The sequence below is a fragment of the Amblyomma mixtum genome, chromosome 6 (genome assembly GCF_055824585.1).
Source record: "Amblyomma mixtum isolate Tamu chromosome 6, ASM5582458v1, whole genome shotgun sequence".
NCBI lineage: Eukaryota > Metazoa > Arthropoda > Arachnida > Ixodida > Ixodidae > Amblyomma > Amblyomma mixtum.
In genome coordinates, this window is record NC_143017.1 from 109,962,493 (window position 1) to 109,981,877 (window position 19,385).

Sequence of the window (19,385 nt, forward strand, 5' to 3'; positions counted from 1 at the left end):
ACTGTCAGGCTCCCAGCACTAAACATTTGCATAGTGGACGCAGAGTTACAGGGATAGACAGTGCACGTTCAGCAGGCAGTCTGCAACACAGAAGCTAGGACCAGACACAGTGTGCTGGTGCATTAGGGCCTACCTTGGCAGTGGCAAAAGCCAAGGGCAGTTGAGTGGGTAGTCAAGTGATTCAGAAGACTGGAGCAGCTGCAAGAGCGTGTGATACTTTGCAACACATCAGCAACTGAGTCATGCAGGACCAAAGAGATCAATAGTGCAATAGCAGTGGCCCTTTACGCCACTGCAGAGCAAACCAAGCGCAACAAAAAATATCCAGTGTATTTACATGCTGCAACAGAACATAGCTACAAGGATGGGAGAAAGCTGCGCCAACGAGTCATGTGTAAGACTGGGCCTGAATGTTTCCACGCAAAGCCTACAATGGAGTGAACTGAGGTGAAACTGAGTGTCATGTTGAACAAAATCCGAGTTTCTCGTTGGCTCCTCCTGATGGGGCTAAAAAACACGCACGCACACGTGCACTGTTCAGAGTGTGTCCATTTGCTCCAAGCTGGGGTCCCAGGACGCATGGTGACCCGCTGTGTCGCCAGTGGCGTACAGGTGACTAGAAGGGTTGGCAGCCCGGCCGCTTGCCTCCCAGGCGCGGCCCGCCCACGGGCAGGGCACGTCGCCGAGCGAGCCTCCGCCGCAGGCTGCCAGCGGGGGACGTGGGGGACGCCAGGGACGCGCCCAGCGGGGCCGCCGCTGCAGAGGCTTGCTCTGGCTCCACAGCGTCAGCGGAAGCACCTCGGGCGGCGGCAACCGCCGGTCACTGCCAAACAGCTCGTCGCGGGGCCCGCTTCCCATGAGAGTCGCGGTGGTGGCCACGGGTCCCATCGGAGACGTCACGAGGCCATCCGAGGCGCGGCGACCCTCCCGGAAGTCTCCAGCTGACCGGTGCGGTCCCTCGGTGCCGCTGCGACACGGCTCAAGGCAGGATGCAGTGGGCGGTGGCACCGGCGACGAGGCAGGGGGCGCGTCGGACAAGCTTAGCATCTGAGTGAGGCTGCACAGCGGCGGGCTATCCCGGTGCTCGGGCCGTGGCGGGGTGCCCGGAGGGTCCAAGTCCTCCTCGACACCCTCGTCGATGGAGCCCGTGGCTGGAGGCGTGGCAGCGTGATGAGGCCAGCCCTTGAGCAATGCGGCGGCTGGTACGCGGCACGTGGCCAGGTTGCCGTCGGTGGTCTGGCAAAAAGTGTGACCGCGCACGCTGTCGATGGTCGGGTGTGCCGCTAATGCCGCTTGCAGGTGCAGCACGGCTGCCGGCTCGTGGCGCAATGTCTGCTCAGCCACGGTGCTCGGCCGACGGCTCGACTCTCCTGCGACGCCGGCCAACCGCCTGGCACGTTCCAGCAGAAGGAAGTAGATGGCCGAGTGGTGGTCGAAACGCTCCTGCACCAGGGACTGTGCACACACGCACATACACATATGAATGCACACTGCACTCATGCTACAATGTGTAACAAGTGCACCAAGCAGGAACTGACTTTCCAGCATGAAATGCAGATGTCACCAAGTGCCATGCCAAGGTGGGCTTGTCTCTTAACCCTTTAGGGCCCAAGGAAAATCTAACTGTGGGATTTCCTTCATTTTTAGCACATAATGCTCGTTTATGAAGAAAAGCAGATTCCTGAAATTTTGTCAGGATTGCTTCATTTGTTCCGAAGTTGCAAAGGTGTACTTTTTATAGTACGCTGGGTCATCCCCATAGCGCAAGTGGCTACTTCGCTCCACTCCTACTTGGTGGCGTTATTTTTGCAAATATGTGCGTGATTTTTACGCACGGTGATATAAAACTTCTTGCAGGTCCTCATGAATTTTTTCTGGCTATACTGGCACTGTAGTTATTCTAATTTGCGCGGGAAGCTTCCTCCTTCTCAGAGAAGCGTCAGACACGATTGAGCCAGAGTGTCTGTGAACCGCTGATTGCTGCATGTCAAGACGTAGGTAATGACGACTAATGTTCTTACCAAAGCAAAAATTGTCAGCAAGTTCGTCTCTTGCAATTAGGCAAATTGTTCAGGCGTTCACAATTGCAAAGTTGAGCTTTCAAGTCAACAGCCGGTCCCCCTTTTGTACCTGATGCCAATGTAGTAGCAGTTCACCGCTTGATCCGAAAGGTCGGCACTTGCCATACTACAGTTGTCAATTGAAAAAAGTTCTGGCTTACAAAAGGCCAGTTTTTCGTGCGCTCTAGGCAACCACAGCTTTACAAAACATGTAGGCTCCATGTTGTTATAGTTGCAGGCCATAGTGACTATACTGTGGTCCTTAGGCTTCAATAAAGGCCTTTTAACCTACACTCTAGCAGAAAGAACCAATTTTTCCTTGCTATTTCTTTTCCGTTTCTTTCTCTAGGCCGATTGGACACTTCCTAAACCTGTTTTGAGGAAACGCTCCTGTAGCCGAAAATAACCCCAGGCAGAGCATTACAAGAACATTTTGACTAGTAAAACAAATTGCCAAAAAACATGAATTAGTCACTAAGCGTACACCTCAGGCAATGCCCACACAATACGCAGTTCCAAAAGTTTCTTTTTCGAACTCAAGGACTTTCCACAGTAGGTGTGAAATGCATAAGAATAACTGTCTGCTCCGCAGACCACCAGGTTCTGATAACCAAAAATTTATTATAACCAGCTAAAATCACACCATCATCATATTCCGGGTAGCTAGCGACAAGTACAGGAGTATTTCAGGCCTCACTGAGGAGACAAAGCGTTTTTTTTCCGAAAAATTGCAGGGAACCATAAGGTCTACGACCTGGAATAGATGGGTGCTGTTGTGCACACGGGAAGGCCCAGCGTACTATAGAAAGTACAGCAGCACATAATTCATCATAGCGCAAAAAAAGCCAAAGGTTCAGGACATTCAAAGCATCCATTGTTTACTTTCGTCTTTTGTGCAGCTGTATTCTTGAAACTACCATATTATGTACATAAACACGGCCGCGAGAAAATTATAACCCAACGGCTAGCGCTACAGTTCGTGGGAAACAAACATCCTGAAGTTTCACAGTAGAAAGCTGACATACTGAGGAAAGGAAGCGGGCCTTCTTAGTTAAGGGGCGTGGGCCAATCTCCTGGTGACCAAAGAATGATCTGCTTGAAAAGAAAAATGAGATCTTTTATGTTGAAATCATGAAAAATTTAACTGTACTTTTAAAAGTACGCTGGGCGTTAATGGGTTAATATCTATGCTACCTACCTGTCTTCAAATTGTCCAGCTTCACCTGCACAAGGGGCAGTAGCCCATTGCAAGACACCACACGTATGCACAGGTGCACATTTGAGGCAGAATGGCCTCCACTCGTCCATCCCAGCTCAAGCAATCCCTTGGTCTTGTGCCACAACAGCAGTCATATAATACCCCCAGCAGTCACTAGTAAGTATGCCAGAGAAGATGCATCACCCAAACTTAGCTTCTGCTAGTGACTTTCAACTACAACTGCTGATGGCTGCTAGTACTAGTGGTGAGACAAGCTCACCTTTCACATGGTTCTTTGTGGCATCTGCCCTTTGAGCCGGACAGTCCTGATTGGTGGATTTTGGGCTAGTTGCAAGAGAGACGCAGCGTGGGAGAGACAGGACACAGTGAAAGACATAGATGCCATGTCTCTCACTGTGTCCTGACTATGCCATGCTGCACGCCTTCCCTAGTGCTGAAACTTACAGCACCTCTACTGGCAATTCTTTTCTTTTTTGCAATGGGTTCGCAACACGATGTGCCCATCCATGAACATGTTCACAAAGATGGCCTTCAATGCTAGAAAAATAACACAGCAGCATAATTTGCAACGAAGTAAAGTGTGCCATGAAAATATAACCCATGCTTAGCACTTACCCTCCTCTCCACACTCAGTGAACATGGCAGAGGCTTACCTGCTGTGTGCGGGCTGGGTCGATACCGAGGCTCTGCATGAGGCGTAGGACGCCATCGTCGAGAATCCCTCGGCGTGCAGCCTCCCGGTCGGAAGGTGCGGCTGCTGTCATGGGAGCGTGCATGCCCGCCGGCTGCAGCCAGCGATGCCGCTTGACCTGATCCACAGTCAGCCGCCGGCTTGGCTCCAGAACCAACATCTTGCGGATCAGGTGCTCACACTCTGCATGTGGCCATGCCCCAAATTCAGCTCGGCTCATGACGAGCAAAAACATCCCTGAACCGTCAATACTAGGGGCGTGCGAATATTCGATATTTTCGAATACATTTCGAATATTATATTTTTAGTATTCGTATTCGATTCGAAATCCAAGTATTCGTGTTGTTCCGAATATTCGATCCAACGCGAATATTAGTATCTAGCCGAATATTCTATTGCGAGCACCGGCGTTCATTTCGGTCCGCAAGTCGAATCGACAGAGAAATAACAAGGCGGCGCCCAGAGCAATGTGGAACGTTGGGCCATGACTTAGCTGTCTGCGCTGGTGAGCTTCTTTGTGCGTATAACTGCAAAGCTGGTATAGTCAGAGCTGTGCACGAAGTACCTCGCAATACGTGCCAGGTCAGTGCCAAGTGAGAGGGCATTTTCTGTGGGTGGAGAAGTCGTTTCATCTAGAAGGGAACGACTTCTGACTGACCATGTGGAGCAACTCGTTTTCCTTTATGACAACCTTTTATGTTCATCCCAGCAACGCGCTTTTGTGCTTATGGCAAGCTAGCCTTAATCAATGCTGTGTACTAGGCATATTCTCTGATATTTCCACTCTTCTAAGAATAATGTTCGAGACTTTGATACTTTTTGTGCGGCCACACACACATTTTGCGTTCATTTAATCATTGATAGTTAAACTGTGATGTTCTTCGGTGCTGAAATAAATGTTTTGTAATGGTTAAATGCGTCTGTCCTTGATTATTCGAAATTCGATTCGATATTCGGAACCAAGCATTCGTATTCAATTCATATTCGAAAAATTTGATATTCACACACCCCTAATCAATACACATTCAATTCCTTCATATCAGTGTTCAGTGAATCTTAGGACAAAGGGAGATCTGATTAGCCCACTCCGTTAAAGATGCTTAAAGTGATGAATGTTTTAGCATTTTTGTTAGAGGCCAAGAAATTTCAAATTGACCTATTATTACATGGCCTATGAAGAAGAAACAAATTTATACAAAACCATACTTCTGGCCCAACTGCGTCTACATATGAGTGCCAGTGCCAGTAACCTAATATATTCGCCTGCAATACACACTTTTGGCACCACACAAAGATTTGCACTGTGATCTGAGAAAAAGCATGGAAGTAAACTTCCTTATACATCAGGTAAAGTCGGCTAAATATTGTTGCATTCTGCAGTGAAAATAGCAAACTGTGTTCCCACTCTACCTTTCACTGTAAATGCTGTAAAAAGGGAAAATTGCCTTATTTTCTCCAGCCTCTTCCATCACTGCTGCACAGAATTCAAGATCACGACTTCCCAATTATAGCTCAACTTATCAGTTCCACACAAGTTACACTGAAGCCCAGTTAGAGATGGCAGTTTCATCATCACCAAAGAAAACGCTCTCTATTTTTAGTAACACCCATATATCCACTGAAAGGCATGTAAATTAATGTGCATGCCTTCTAGCAGCTTATCTGAAAATGTGTTAGTGTTAGCCGTTAGTGCGACATCTCAGCACAGCACAGGATATGACCCCACACCTTCAAAGATGTCTGCACAATGTTCACTGCTTAAATTTTCGGAATGCATTCTAAAAAAGAAAAAAAAATCCATCAAATGGATGCATCGTCAAGTATTGTGCACAACCACCAACGCACACAAGCTGCCGCTCATTTACTGCATTTAATTAGGTATGTGCAAATAGTGTTTTTTTTTTTTGTTTGAAGCGAATATTTAAAACATTTCTGGGCACGCAAAAAAGGTTGAACGGCATAATAAGCTACGTTTTCTGAACACACAAGGCCATTACATGAGAAAAAGAGAGAATGCACTGAAGCTTTGTCACACACATTGAAGCTGTGTTGACTTTCTGCAAAAATGGCTATCGGAAACTGGGGGAGCCGACCTACATGCGGTGCCAACGTATCTGTGCGGTGTGAGACATACATGTGGGGCCTCCAACTGCTGCTCTTAATCGCAACTGTGCCATCACGCAGCTCTTGCTTTTAAGCGGTGACTCCATGACAGCTGCTAGACGTACACACCACCTGGACAGCGCATAGCGCCATCCTGTGTCGGGTGTCGGAAAGGGGCACCCATCTACATGTGTCTTAATCAAATCACAATCAAATCAATCCTTATTCAGCATTCTTCCGCATCTAACAAAAGAAATACCAGGACAACAAAAAAGCTGCTACGAGCAGTTCTACAAGGTTCTTGCCCCTTTTTTGTTTGGCAGCGCGGATTTTTATACACATGTTAAATACAGCGTGTTGGATATTTTGACATGTACAATGCACTTTACAGAGAAGAGCAAGAGAAACTATGTGCATGCATTAACATCCCACATATAAGCCCACGTGTTTACATAGCATAAGAAAAGAAAAAAAACTCAGAATTCTGGTCGAACATTGACCTTTTCTTTGAATATGTGCGGACACATAACATAACGCTAAATGCAAATGTTTGATACAACACTGCAGTGATGCAAAAAAAGCAAAAAGTTTACACTACAGGCTACACATTTCATACACTGAGACCGTCATTCGCGATTAAAAATTCTTTCCGTTGTTTTTTAGACATAGTGTCCAGACCTATCTGTCGTTGTTCAAGGCTATTCAGCACATATGGTATGTGGTACCGCAACCTGTTAAAACTGTTATTGGTTCAGGAAAATGGCGAATCCCATACTTCTCTTTGTCTTGCGCTGTACAGTAGTAGTAATAATTTCTGAGCTTGCACAATCTGAGAAAATAGTCATTATTGTGCTTTAAGCTGCTTTTGTACTTTATAACCAGATTAAATAAATATGAATGCCTAACAGAAAGCAGAGTAAGTGACAAACAAATCCCCAGCGTCCTGGACAACGTATAGGGGCATTTTCAATTTGGCGCACAGCTTTTTTTTGTGTATTAAAAGTAATCTGCAAATGTTTGTTTGAGATACAGCCACCCAGGCAAGACTACAATACTTTATATACGGGAGAAATAAGGCATTATACATAAGAAGTGCGAGCTTCGGTGGAATCGCCTGTCGCAGTCTGCAAATCGCCCCACAAGCCCTTGTTAGCTTTTTAGCTAAGAGGTCAACATGAGCGTCCCAAGTTAAATGTTCCCTGAAAATGACGCCCAATATTTTTTTATGACCTCTTTCACTAGCTCCCCTGCATTCTTGCGCCGCCACGCTCGTTTAGCGCTAAAAAGAACGGCTAAAAGAGACAAATACATCGAGATTTCGAATACCAAACATTTGGATCGAATTGAACATCGAATACTTAACTATTCGACCAGATATTTGCACATGCCTACATTTAATGCATGTTTTGATGCATGTTTTTTGACAACGATACCACCTTCCATGAAACTGCTTGTATTTTCTGTGCTCTCTAGTGATTCGTGAAGTTCACAGTGCTAGTAGTATTTTAGGTGCCATGACAATGCCTCTGGTGCTATCCAATTCGGGTCTGTAGTTTCTTTGTCCTCCTTGGAACAGCACCACAGTGATTGTGGCCTTTGATGTGTGCTGTCAATACCTGTTCCAAACAGTTTCCTTTGTGCAATGCTGTGAACTCTGACACCAAGGCGCTGATTTACCCATGTCAAGCCAAACACGCAATCGTTCTGTTAAGATTTTTGGCACCACTGAAACCACTGCTTGGTTTTTCATGTACCCAGCAACCGTAGGTGATTTAAAGGCCCCTGATTACCCCTGACCCTCTGGTAGAAAATGCATTACACCATGGTGGTAGTGAGGCATCGCCCATGAAACGCAAGGTCGCAAAAATTTCTAACGACTCATTATTGCAGAGTTAATGCCATCACAACCAAACAACTGCACCACCCTCTCTTCCGCCTGGTTGACTAGCTTCTGCACGCAAAATTTCTCCTCCTCCTCTTACGGCTTTTAACGGGTCGCAGCAAGTACATCGATGCCTACGCCATTGCCCTGCGTTGCCAAGTATTTTTTTTCCTGTTTTCTGCCACTCAGAGTAGTTCCTGCAGCACTTTAAGTGACGTATTCTATTAGAACTAGCATTCATGCAATGCAGAGAAGCCGACACGTACGCATTGCTTCGCACTCAACTGCTGCCATAAACCAATTAGCTCAAATACATTTCTCATGCCTGGTGGGCTTTTAAGGCGCAAGCCTTACTATACCCACTGAGCAAAAACCCGCGCACGCATGGTTGCATGCATATGCGCGACAGCACCCAACGGTACTCGATGTGGGGATACACATGAATCCCCTGCCCCATTGTAACGGCCGCGCATAATTATCACGCAATGCTATGCGCGCGCCGTTCGGGAGGTTTTGCGAGGGAGGGCACTGACGCCACACCCGCTTCCTTTCGCTCCCCGCCGCGACGCCGCCGCGGAGACTTTCCCTCTTTCCCCTTTTACAATGGAGAGACCTCCTCTCCACAGCCCGGGAGAAGCCGCGTTGCTTCCGAGGCTCGCTTGTCTTCTGGCGGGAGCCGTGCACACGCATGGATCAGAGATCTGCCACGGAGACCGCTGCCCTTATCGCCCGGCCACCGTGTGTGACTTGACCGCCGCGGGCCGTGAGCGAGGAGCCACGCGAGGTGAGCGGAACCTTCTTCCCCCACATTTTTGCGTGCGTTCCTTCCTTTGTGCTTTTCACCCCCGTACGCGAGCGGAACCCTCTCCCTCGTTACGGCGGTTGTATTGTTGCTGCTGCACTGTATTGCTCGGGAGCAATAAACGCTCCTCCGAGTAGCATACTCATGTTTGTCCCCTCTGGCCCGAACCCGCCGTGGTTGCGACTTACCGCACCGCGGGTTGGGGGTCACAGCTCTGACTGCTAGGGCTGGCACGCTGGTGCTAGAGAGCGACAACTGCTTCTAGCCCTTTGAGCGTTACTACAAGAATAACCCCCATACCGTAAGAGATGGTGTTGTCATGCAACCTGACAGGTGGCGGTTAAATTAATGATTGGTTGCGCGAGGTTGCTTGGGTCAACCTGAAAGCACCAGAAGTGGTATGAGGACTCCCGGGGATCTATGAATGTTAAGTAGAGAAAGACCAATTCTGCATATATGGGCATTAAACCACTAGCTATCGCGTCGTACCCTTAAGGCGGAGTGCGGTCTCTTACTAGCGGGGCTGGTGCACACGAAAGGCAGGCACTGCTTAATTCTCTCACACAGTAAAGAAGGGGGCCCCACTCACCGGTCGACATGAAGAAGGGAATGCGGAAGCGCCCGGAGAGCACTCGGCTGCGTAGGACCTGCAGGCTGCTGCCATCAAAGGGCAGCGCCCCACACACCAGCACGTAGAGCACCACACCCAGGCTCTGCACCAGAGTCCATCCACAAGCCTGTCAGGCCTTTTATATGGCAGCCAGCCCGCCAGCCACTAAACAGGACAGCTAAACTGCTGCACATGCCTAAGAACAGCACAGAACACAGTGGCAGGGTAATCCCAGCAGTAAGTCTTATTCTCTTTCAGACTGCCTGCCAACTCCAAGCACACAAGTCAGTAATTGAAATTGCTATTCACATCCATCATTAGCAGGCTAACACTGGTCAATGGGTGCGGTAGGAAAACAGTTAAGGTCCACAAAGCAAGTTGTTGGGCAAGTTGGCGACAATGTTTCATATCTACAGCACGATAAACGGGACAAGATGTGAAGAAACATGCAAAGACAAACACAGCACTGACTGACAACTCTGTCAGTCAGCGCAGTGCTTGTCTTCACAAGTTTCTTCACATCCTGTCCCATTTATCGCGCGGTAGATATGGAATGAGGTCCACAGTTTCTGGTAGCCGGGCCTTGGACAGTTAGCTGCAGGTGTTCTGCAGGGTGTTATGAAAAGAGGCCTCCTCACCCAGACATCGACCTCGGGGCCCACATATCGCTTTCCCTCGAAGACTTCAGGCGCTGCATACGGCGGGCTGCCGCACCACGTTGTGAGATGACCCGTTGGCGAGAAGAAGTTGCTGAAGCCAAAGTCTGCACATGGGCACACACACCTTGTGCGATAAACTGCACTCCCAGCACAAACCACTACAGACATGAACAGAAAAAAAGCGGCTGTACCAAGGTAGCCGCAGCACACTTCAACATGAGACTCACACTGAAGGATAAGCGTAAGGAGGGACACTGGTCTTGAAAAAAAAATTTTTATTAATGGAGTCACAGTTACGAAATCTTCAGGGAATATGTATTTTTGTGTGCTGATTCTAAATATGTCAGTTGGTTTCATGTAAAACAATTCCTTGAGCACTTGTGCACTTTTTATGCTAGTATTTTGCGGAGAGTTTTGAAGAAAATTTGCTGTGGGAAACTCACTGAAATGTATGCCATTGGGTTCTCTTGACACCAAGGAATACAATAAGAGTGAAATTGTCTTCCTGCCTATCAGAGAACTTAAGTTATAGAGTTTTGAAGGTGTCGCTTCAGAAATGAGAAGGAAAGTGTGTATTCCTGTTTCTGAAGTGGCAGCTTCAGTACCCTATTACTCAAGTTCTATGAGAGCCAGGATGATAATTTTACCCTTATTGTATTCCTTGGTGTCAAAAGAGCCCAATGGCATACATTTCAGCGAGTTTCCCACAGCAAATTTTCTTCAAAACTCTCCGCAAAATACTTGCATAAAAAGTGCATAAGTGCTCAAGGAATTGTTTTGCATGAAATTAAATGACATATCTAGAATCAGCGCACAAAAATACATGTGCCCTGAAAATTACATAACTATGACTAAATTAATAAAATTTTCTTTTCAAGGCCAGTGTCCCCCCTTAACAGAGTACGCACCCTCAAACAGCCTCCAACAGACTGACAGCAACAACAGTTTGTACCACTTCAGCTACTTCCATCAACGAGCTTCCTGCTCCAGTAACAGTGTATGAGGGCCATCAATATAGAGCTGCTGCGCAAGGAAAAATTTATCTTCGGTTTACAGCCCTATACTGTGAAATTTCATTACCTCAAACTTCCACTCATTTTAAAGTTCTGGTTTATCAGATTTGACATTTTTCACCCCATCGACACCAAGAGTATTAAGACGAGCCCAATCAGGCTACCCTTAATTTGAACTGCACACAGTTCTGACAGAATATTGGGCCCTACCGGATTTGAATTGTCACAATTTGAAAGTGTTAGACGTAGCAATGTTTTCAAATCAGTATAGTGTGGCGCAGATGGCTCTCATTATGAAAATGGGCTAATGTGGTTCGGGACACAGTTACGCAAGCACAACTAAACGTGGGTGCCTGCTTTGTTCCTGCCTGTGCCTTTGTAACTGCGTGAGAGGAAATGCGATGTTGAGAGGGCACACTATTTTTATTTAATCTTTAACGGGACACAAGCTTCCTTCCTGGTAATACAGACCTAAAGCACTTTTGTGCTAACAGGTGCTTTCTTACCAACCTTTCCCAAATACATTTTCTAGCTCTGTGTGCATGTATATTGTGGCATCTGAGTTGAATGCCCACTGCACAGTACTGCATAAGGAAAGGCGCAATGTACAAAGCAACAGACTCGGCACCCCAGTGCCTTGCAAGCAACTCTTACCAGCCAGCTTGACGTTCATGTGGGAGTCCAGCAGCAAGTTTTCCGCCTGAAACAAGGGCCAACAATTAAGCCCAGTGGCATAGCACTTCTCGTGTTAAATTAGTGCAGGCTTTTTAATTTGTGCTATGCAGTATGGTGCTGCAGCAGTCTATGGGCAGTCAGGCAACATGGTGTCATGCTATATTTTTTACAAGGTAAACATATACGAAGGTTTGTAATAAGGGAGTAATTACTCATTGACGTCCACCCGAGCGCAGCCATACGGCTACAAAGGTCAATGAGTAATTACTCCCTTATTACAAATCTACTCCACCTTGGGGGATTCCCCTAAAACATTTGGTCAACACTGTTCCCACTTCGAGTTATTGATCAATTCGCTCTCGCCCTACCATAAGCTTGCCGTCCCGGTTAGCTCAATTGGTAGAGCGACTGCTCCGGTGAAGCGGTGGTCCCGGGTTCGATCCCCGGACCAGGACAAATTTTTCTTTAACTACGAAGTTTCTGAGAAAGCTGTACAGCTTTCCTTTGTAGCCGTATGGCTGCGCTCGGGTGGACGTCAATGAGTAATTACTCCCTTATTACAAATCTACTCCACCTTGGGGGATTCCCCTAAAACATTTGGTCATATACGAAGGTTCCAAAGTCCATGACACGATCTGAGCCTACTCACTCGCTAGAAGAAAAAAAAAAAAGACAATAGTAATATTAAGTAATAATAATCTTTATTCAGTATAATCTGAACATACACTGTGGGCACAAGCCCACAATCTTTCTTTACAACTGCTTTCCCAATAGCCGAGGCAGCTATCTTCCATCCATTACAGCATGCAATGCCAGAACTGAGACCCTGGTCTACTGCTCAAAGCACATGCATCTGAGTGCTAATACCCACCTTAAGATCTCGGTGAACAATGTGCTGGCTGTGGCAGTACTCCACGGCAAGTAGCACTTGCCAGAATTTGCGCCGTGCCATCGGCTCTGGCATGCGACCATGCCGTGAGATGAACTCTGCACAGACCGTTCAAGAGCGATGCTCAATTATGACTTTGAACAGAAGACGAGATGAACGCACACTAACTCCTTACTTTTGCAACTATGCTCGCAAGCAAAACTAATAAGGGTGTTTTCAGCCATCATCAGAAAATATAGAACATGCTTGATTATTGGAGATGCTTCAGGTATTATTTCAGATAAAGAATGCAGCAAAAAATCAACACCAGTGGCTAGAGAAGCCTAAACCATAAATACTGCTGGGCACAAAAGACCTCAGGCTACCATGCCTGCAACCATAATAGGTGTCAAGCAATGCAGTGATCAGGCATGGGCAGTACTGAGGATACATTCAGCTTCAATGTTATGCTTCTATGGTTTGGTTTATGAGGTTTAACGTCCCAAAGCGACTGAGGCTATGAGAGACGCCGTAGTGAAGGGCTCCGGAAATTTCGACCACCTGGGGTTCTTTAACGTGCACTGACATCGCACAGCACACGGGCCTCTAGAATTTCTCCTCCAAAGAAATTCCAGCCGCCGCGGCCGGGATCGAACCCGCGTCTTTCGGGTCAGCAGCCGAGCACCATAACCGCTGAGCCACCGCGGCGGCTGTTATGCTTCTATACATTTTGTGTGTCTGTATCAGGTATCACTTGGCAAAAATGGAAGTACCGGTAACGAAAATACATTTATTATCGCGTATTTTAACAACACTCAATATTCAAAAATGCCGAGAACCGAAAGAGAACGCCTCTACTGCAGGAGACTACACAACTTTAAGACTTTTAAGTACACGTAACGTTATAACTAGAGAGATTAAAAAGATCTTTTTGATTTCTGATTTCGTTTTCATTTCACATTTAGTTTATGTTTCCCTTAATAAATACTTTCAGACCTTTTATTTTTGTTGTCCTCTTTCAATTTTATACACAAAATTTGAAATGTCTGCTAAATCCACTGCCGGAGAAATAACTTAACAGATTTCCCAAAAGGCATCTTTCAGAACAAGGCAAAGTCAAAGGCAAATGCTGCATGTAGCGAATCAAAAGCCTGAAAAACAATTTAAAGCTCATACAATTGTAGCTGAGTGGTCACAGACAACACCGCACGAAGAACACCAGTCTAAAATGAAATGATTTTGCTGTCTACTAAATATGGTCCCTCATTTTCATTCCTTTGTCTACTCAATTAAACATGGCGTCACTCCAATGCCTAAGCTGTAAAGAAATCAGCGGCACCGACGGTGCCCCTTGAAGAAATCGCAGCCTAATTAAATTCTTGTGGCCTTTAAAAGATAAATCGCTATATTGTGCACATTAAAGATTGTAGAAACCATGGAGAAATTAACTGAAATAATCACCGTATTATCGATTTCAATAATGTATTGAAGTATCGAAGATACAGTATCGAGTGCCTGCATCGAAAATCAATTTCCTAAAATGTATCCTGTATCAGCACCAATTTTTCAGCGTACCTGGTATTGCTATCGAAGATACTTGAGTAATTACTCCCTTAATACTTATGAGTAATTACTCCCTTAATACTTATTTGAAGTACTGTGCCCAGCCTTGGCAGTAATTACCCCCTCATTGCTGTTTATGACGGAAAAGATAAGGAATAAAAATTCCACTACCGTTGTCCCCAAGCTTGCCAAGCATACTGACGCTGCCATTTTGACAAGAGACAAGCACAGTTCCCCTTCAGTAGTGAGCACATTGTCCTGAAAGCATTTGCGACAGACGTGGGTCCTCCAGTGTTTAGAAAAAAAAGAACGAAAGCACTTTTTCAGAGACAGCGTAGAGAGAAGATTGCCTCCTGCCAAGCCTACAGCAAGTGCACAGTGAACCAACCCTGGACTCCAGCTATCGGATCAACTTACCGAAAACCTCCCCCTGGCTGGCATACTCCGAGACAAGGTACAGCATGTTCTTGGTCTCCATCACCTGCACCCAGACACAGCTGCCTTAGACTGCTGCACCATCCACTAACATAACCCACCATCAGGCAAAGCTTACCCTTTTCAGATACGATGGCCAAGGCAAACTTGCTTAGACAAACAAGAGCTTAACCTTAGACTAAATGCAAGATCGTATACTATGTGCTACTCATTTGCCTCTAAAGTGGCCAAAGGGTACACAAAGACGACTAACTGTTTATAAGCCTTGTGTAAATGAAAAGTAACGTCCTCAGCAGGAACTATATCAATGAATAATAACCAAGTGTCTGAAAGCACTCTGAAACAAATCTGCATTGAAACACAGTAAAACATCCAGTCTTTTTTTCCAGTGATCACGCCAGTGCAGTTTCTTACAAGGCCTGAAACACTTCTTGGAAACAGAATTAAATCTTACCAATAGCTACATCACATAGTGAATATCTCAGCCCAAAAGGTCTCTCTCATTCCACAGTTCCACTACAAAGACTGTTTGCCATTTCCGATGTTCCTTCCAAACCTTCTCCACCTTTCCTATTGTTGAAGATCCTTCCTAACTTTTTTTAGATTTCATGAAAAATGAAAAATTACTATGAGATGGATTCTTCCAGTTTCAGGAACAGCATGTGCCCATGGAAGAAAAGGGGCAAAGAATATGGATCATGCGACAAAGAGCACACCTAAGGAGGCAGCCATAAACTGTCACGCACTAGAAATAACAAAATATAAAATGCACATTTCATTATATACTTGTACCACATTTCAATTATTGAATATTGTGCTGGATTTTGTTACATATTGTTCTTTTAATGAAAACGTGCATTTCCTTACATTTCAAAAGGGCAGACACTTAGGCTTGTTGATGCATCATATGAAGGAATATAAAGCACTGCCAAGACACGGGCAGATAGGACACATGCACATAGCCCTAACCTCCAACAATAAATACTGAACATAGGAAAAAGTGATTTTTTTTTTCCAAGTATCGCAGTCTGACCTATATCGCTACCTGAGGGCCTACCCGCAACCACGTGCAGTGGACCAGATCTCTTCCTTATCCTGCTCACCCTTGGAGGATGCTCTGCCAGCTATTAATTCAACCGACCAGCCGAGGCTGATCAACCGGATCAAGCAAGAACTGGAGGCTAGAGGGCTCCTGGACTATTGGGGCCCTCTTGGGGCACTGCAAGAGCTTCAAACATTGTCCTTTCGATAATGTGTCTTCCTCCTCCTCCATAAGTGCAGAAATGAGACAAGCTAGCGAGAAATACCACCCAGAGATGCGAGTTCCTTCTATACGAGTGCCACAGATGGGCTGCTGACATGATTCATGGTGAAAACAGCGCGGGAAAAACGAACGGACGACGAAAGACACAACACAAGCGCTGACTCGCAACTGATTTTTAATGGAAGAAAACGTCCTTTAAATGCTTTCCTAATCAAGAAAGCATCAAAAGTGAAAGAACACAACCAAAAATCCTGATCATACATACATGACCGTGATGTATGATCAGGATTTTTGGTTGTGTTCTTTCACTTTTGATGCTTTCCTGATTAGGAAAGCATTTAAAGGACGTTTTCTTCCATTAAAAATCAGTTGCGAGTCAGCGTTTGTGTTGTGTCTTTTGTCGTCCGTTCGTTTTTCCCGCACTGTTTTCACCATGAATCATTACCAACTAGCCCAAATCGTAGCCTTAATTAACCTGCTTACATGATCTTTTCGAATAAGAACGATCTACGAGGCTTCAATGGGTCAAATTTCCGTTTCTGCACTGATCACCAGACAGTGATGTTTGACATAAAAACCACCTCTTCCTATATGCAGAAAACCATTGTTAGAAGTTCGTGCTGTGTGCGTGTCTCCTGTCTTGGCTGCGCTATGTATTTCTTCTTATTAATCTTTTTTTATATTTTGTAACATGTCACACAGCTTTTTATATATAATAAGGGAGTAATTACTCATTGGCATCCACCCAAGCGCAGCCATACGGCTACAAAGGAAAGCTCTACAGCTTTCTGATCAATTCGCTCTCGCCCTACCATAAGCTTGCCGTCCCGGTTAGCTAAATTGGTAGATCGACTGCTCCGGTGTGGCGGTGGTTCCGGGTTCGAGCCCTGGACCAGGACGAATTTTTCTTTAACTACGAAGTTTCTGAGAAAGCTGTAGAGCTTTCCTTTGTAGCCGTATGGCTGCGTTTGGGTGGATGCCAATGAGTAATTACTCCCTTATTACAAATCTACTCAACCTTGGGGGGTTTTCCCCTAAACATTTGACCAACATTCTTCCCACTTCGAGTTACTGATCAATTCGCTCTCGCCCTACCATAAGCTTGCCGTCCCGGTTAGCTCAATTGGTAGAGCGACTGCTCCGGTGTGGCGGTGGTTCCGGGTTCGAGCCCTGGACCAGGACGAATTTTTCTTTAACTACGAAGTTTCTGAGAAAGCTGTAGAGCTTTCCTTTGTAGCCGTATGGCTGCGCTTGGGTGGATGCCAATGAGTAATTACTCCCTTATTACAAATCTACTCAACCTTGGGGGTTTCCCCTAAACATTTGACCAACATTCTTCCCACTTCGAGTTACTGATCAATTCGCTCTCGCCCTACCATAAGCTTGCCGTCCCGGTTAGCTCAATTGGTAGAGCGACTGCTCCGGTGTGGTGGTGGTTCCGGGTTCGAGCCCTGGACCAGGACGAATTTTTCTTTAACTACGAAGTTTCTGAAAAAGCTGCAGAGTTTTCCTTTGTAGCCGTATGGCTGCGCTTGGGTGGATGCCAATGAGTAATTACTCCCTTATTACAAATCTACTCAACCTTGGGGGTTTCCCCTAAACATTTGACCAGCTTTTTATATATCTCAGACCAATGGCTGCCTCCACTGGCTCCAGCTAATACTGTACTTCTCCTACAAGGTGCAATCAAATATTTCAAGAAGAGAGCAAAACATCAAGGCACCATTGCCAAATTCACCCTTGAACTCAGTAAAGTGTACCATGTGTGCCATTGCCATGAAGCTATGACCTCAGGAAAAAAAAAATGCAGCCATACACAGCAAGTAAGGCAGATAATGAAGAGATCTGCACGCTCATTCAATACTGAAAGTTCAAATAAAATGATGCCCTTTTGCCACAGCACACTGCTTACCTGGTACAGCTTCACAATGTGTGGGTGGCTGAGCATCTTCATGATGCGCACCTCACGGAACACCTTCTCCAAGCTCGCAGCATCCAGCTGTGTCTTGTCAATTATCTTGATGGCCACCTGCATGCCATGGGAGAGTTAGGTACACAAAGGCAAGGTACTCTCTCTTGCTTTTGAGATTATCATTAGTTACAGTGGTTTGAAGAGGAACTGAAGGAAAACAATGGAGCCAAGGCAGCAGGTGACTGAATCGGGGTTCTTCCTTAACTGATCATGCTGTACCATGAGACAACTTTCCGCACAAATATTATCAGTGAAAGTGGCTGCAAGCTAGGTTCACTACGCCATGCGTTAAACGCAAGGGCGGTCCCGGTGTCCCATAAGTGGTTGTACAGGAATTCAGAGGGTGCTGAAAACAAAACGAAACGCAGTGCTCCCTCTGTTGCTGGGATTTTTCTCATTTTTCTTTTCTCTTCACTCTCCCAGCAGCCATCCACGTCCGGCTCTCACGCACTTTAGCTGGCATGAACGACTACTGGTGGACACGTTGCTCTCCTTTTCAACACACACCAAAAAAAGACAAAACCCACGCACTCCAGGCCGGCGTTAGTGATCGAATACACTTCGAGAATAAAGCGCACGGCGCCGCTAACCCTCCACACTGCCGAAGGGATGCCGGTCTTCACACGGCGAACAGCATTCGCTGGTCCGGCACAACCGTTCGTAAAAGCAAAAAATAGCCCCGGAAACATATCGCTGCGAGCTTAGAGTCTGAATAATTTCTATAGAACTGCTTCAGTAGTGCAAATGGCGAGGGAAAAAGCTACATGGACGGCAGAGACAGTTCTGAACAGAGCATCGCGCGAACTAGGACGCACGCACCGAGCAGCGCGGCTGGCGTTGCGAGCGCGGACCGCTACGACTGAGAGAGATTTTCAGGTTACAGGCGATCATCAGAGGAAGCCACCGAAGGTGGCCACAGCGAGTTGGATAGCCTCTGTGTACGATAGGTTGGGATCTTCCTGACCAGCAGCTCAAATTCCGCCGGTGCTAACCTCGGTCTTGGTGATGCGGTGTCTGGCCAACTTGACGACGGCGAAATTTCCCTTGCCGATGGTACGCTCGATGTCGTAGAATCCCACCCGGATGGGGCCCTTGAGCTTGACTGCCATGCCCATGGCTAGTGGGGGCCGGGAGCGCCCCGCGAGGGCCCCAACAGCGCACGCCTGCTGTCGTCCAGCATGCAGCACCGGCCGTAGAGGTCCGAGGGCCGACAGCCAAACGACAGCGTCCCGGAAGCGCGTCAAACACTACCTACGTGACGCACTTCTCCTACGCACAAACCTGAAATCTCTAGCATTGGATATAGAATGGTGAACTCTTCAATACGATGCCGGACGCAGCCATATTCATATTTTAAGTTTCGGTTCTGGGGGGTGGCGTTCCTTATTTTGCAGCGCTTATGACGCCAATTAAATGGAACGGTTGATTTTTCATTCATTTAGGATGGCGAAGGAGCAACGAGTCAGGTACAACAAGTGTGCTGCTACATCACAGCGCTAGGAAAGGCTGTGGTTTGATTGGATATATATGTGCACACACCACAGCAGGATACGCAGGGACTCGAAAGTA

At 46.4% G+C, this 19,385-nt stretch overlaps 1 protein-coding gene across 1 annotated transcript; it reads right to left on the bottom strand.

Moving 5' to 3' along the window:
* Nucleotides 1-313: 313 nt before the first annotated feature.
* Nucleotides 314-19,050, bottom strand: LOC149340018 (serine/threonine-protein kinase SIK2-like). The gene is made up of 9 exons (XM_089548760.1): nt 18,809-19,050; nt 17,757-17,873; nt 14,563-14,626; nt 12,586-12,701; nt 11,694-11,739; nt 10,006-10,130; nt 9,347-9,470; nt 3,933-4,153; nt 314-1,455 (listed from the first exon to the last, which is right to left on the bottom strand). Exons 1-9 carry the CDS (start codon nt 18,929-18,931, stop codon nt 538-540), a joined length of 1,854 nt encoding a protein of 617 aa, XP_089404886.1. The 5' UTR covers nt 18,932-19,050; the 3' UTR covers nt 314-537.
* Between the last annotated feature and the right edge of the window lie 335 nt (nt 19,051-19,385).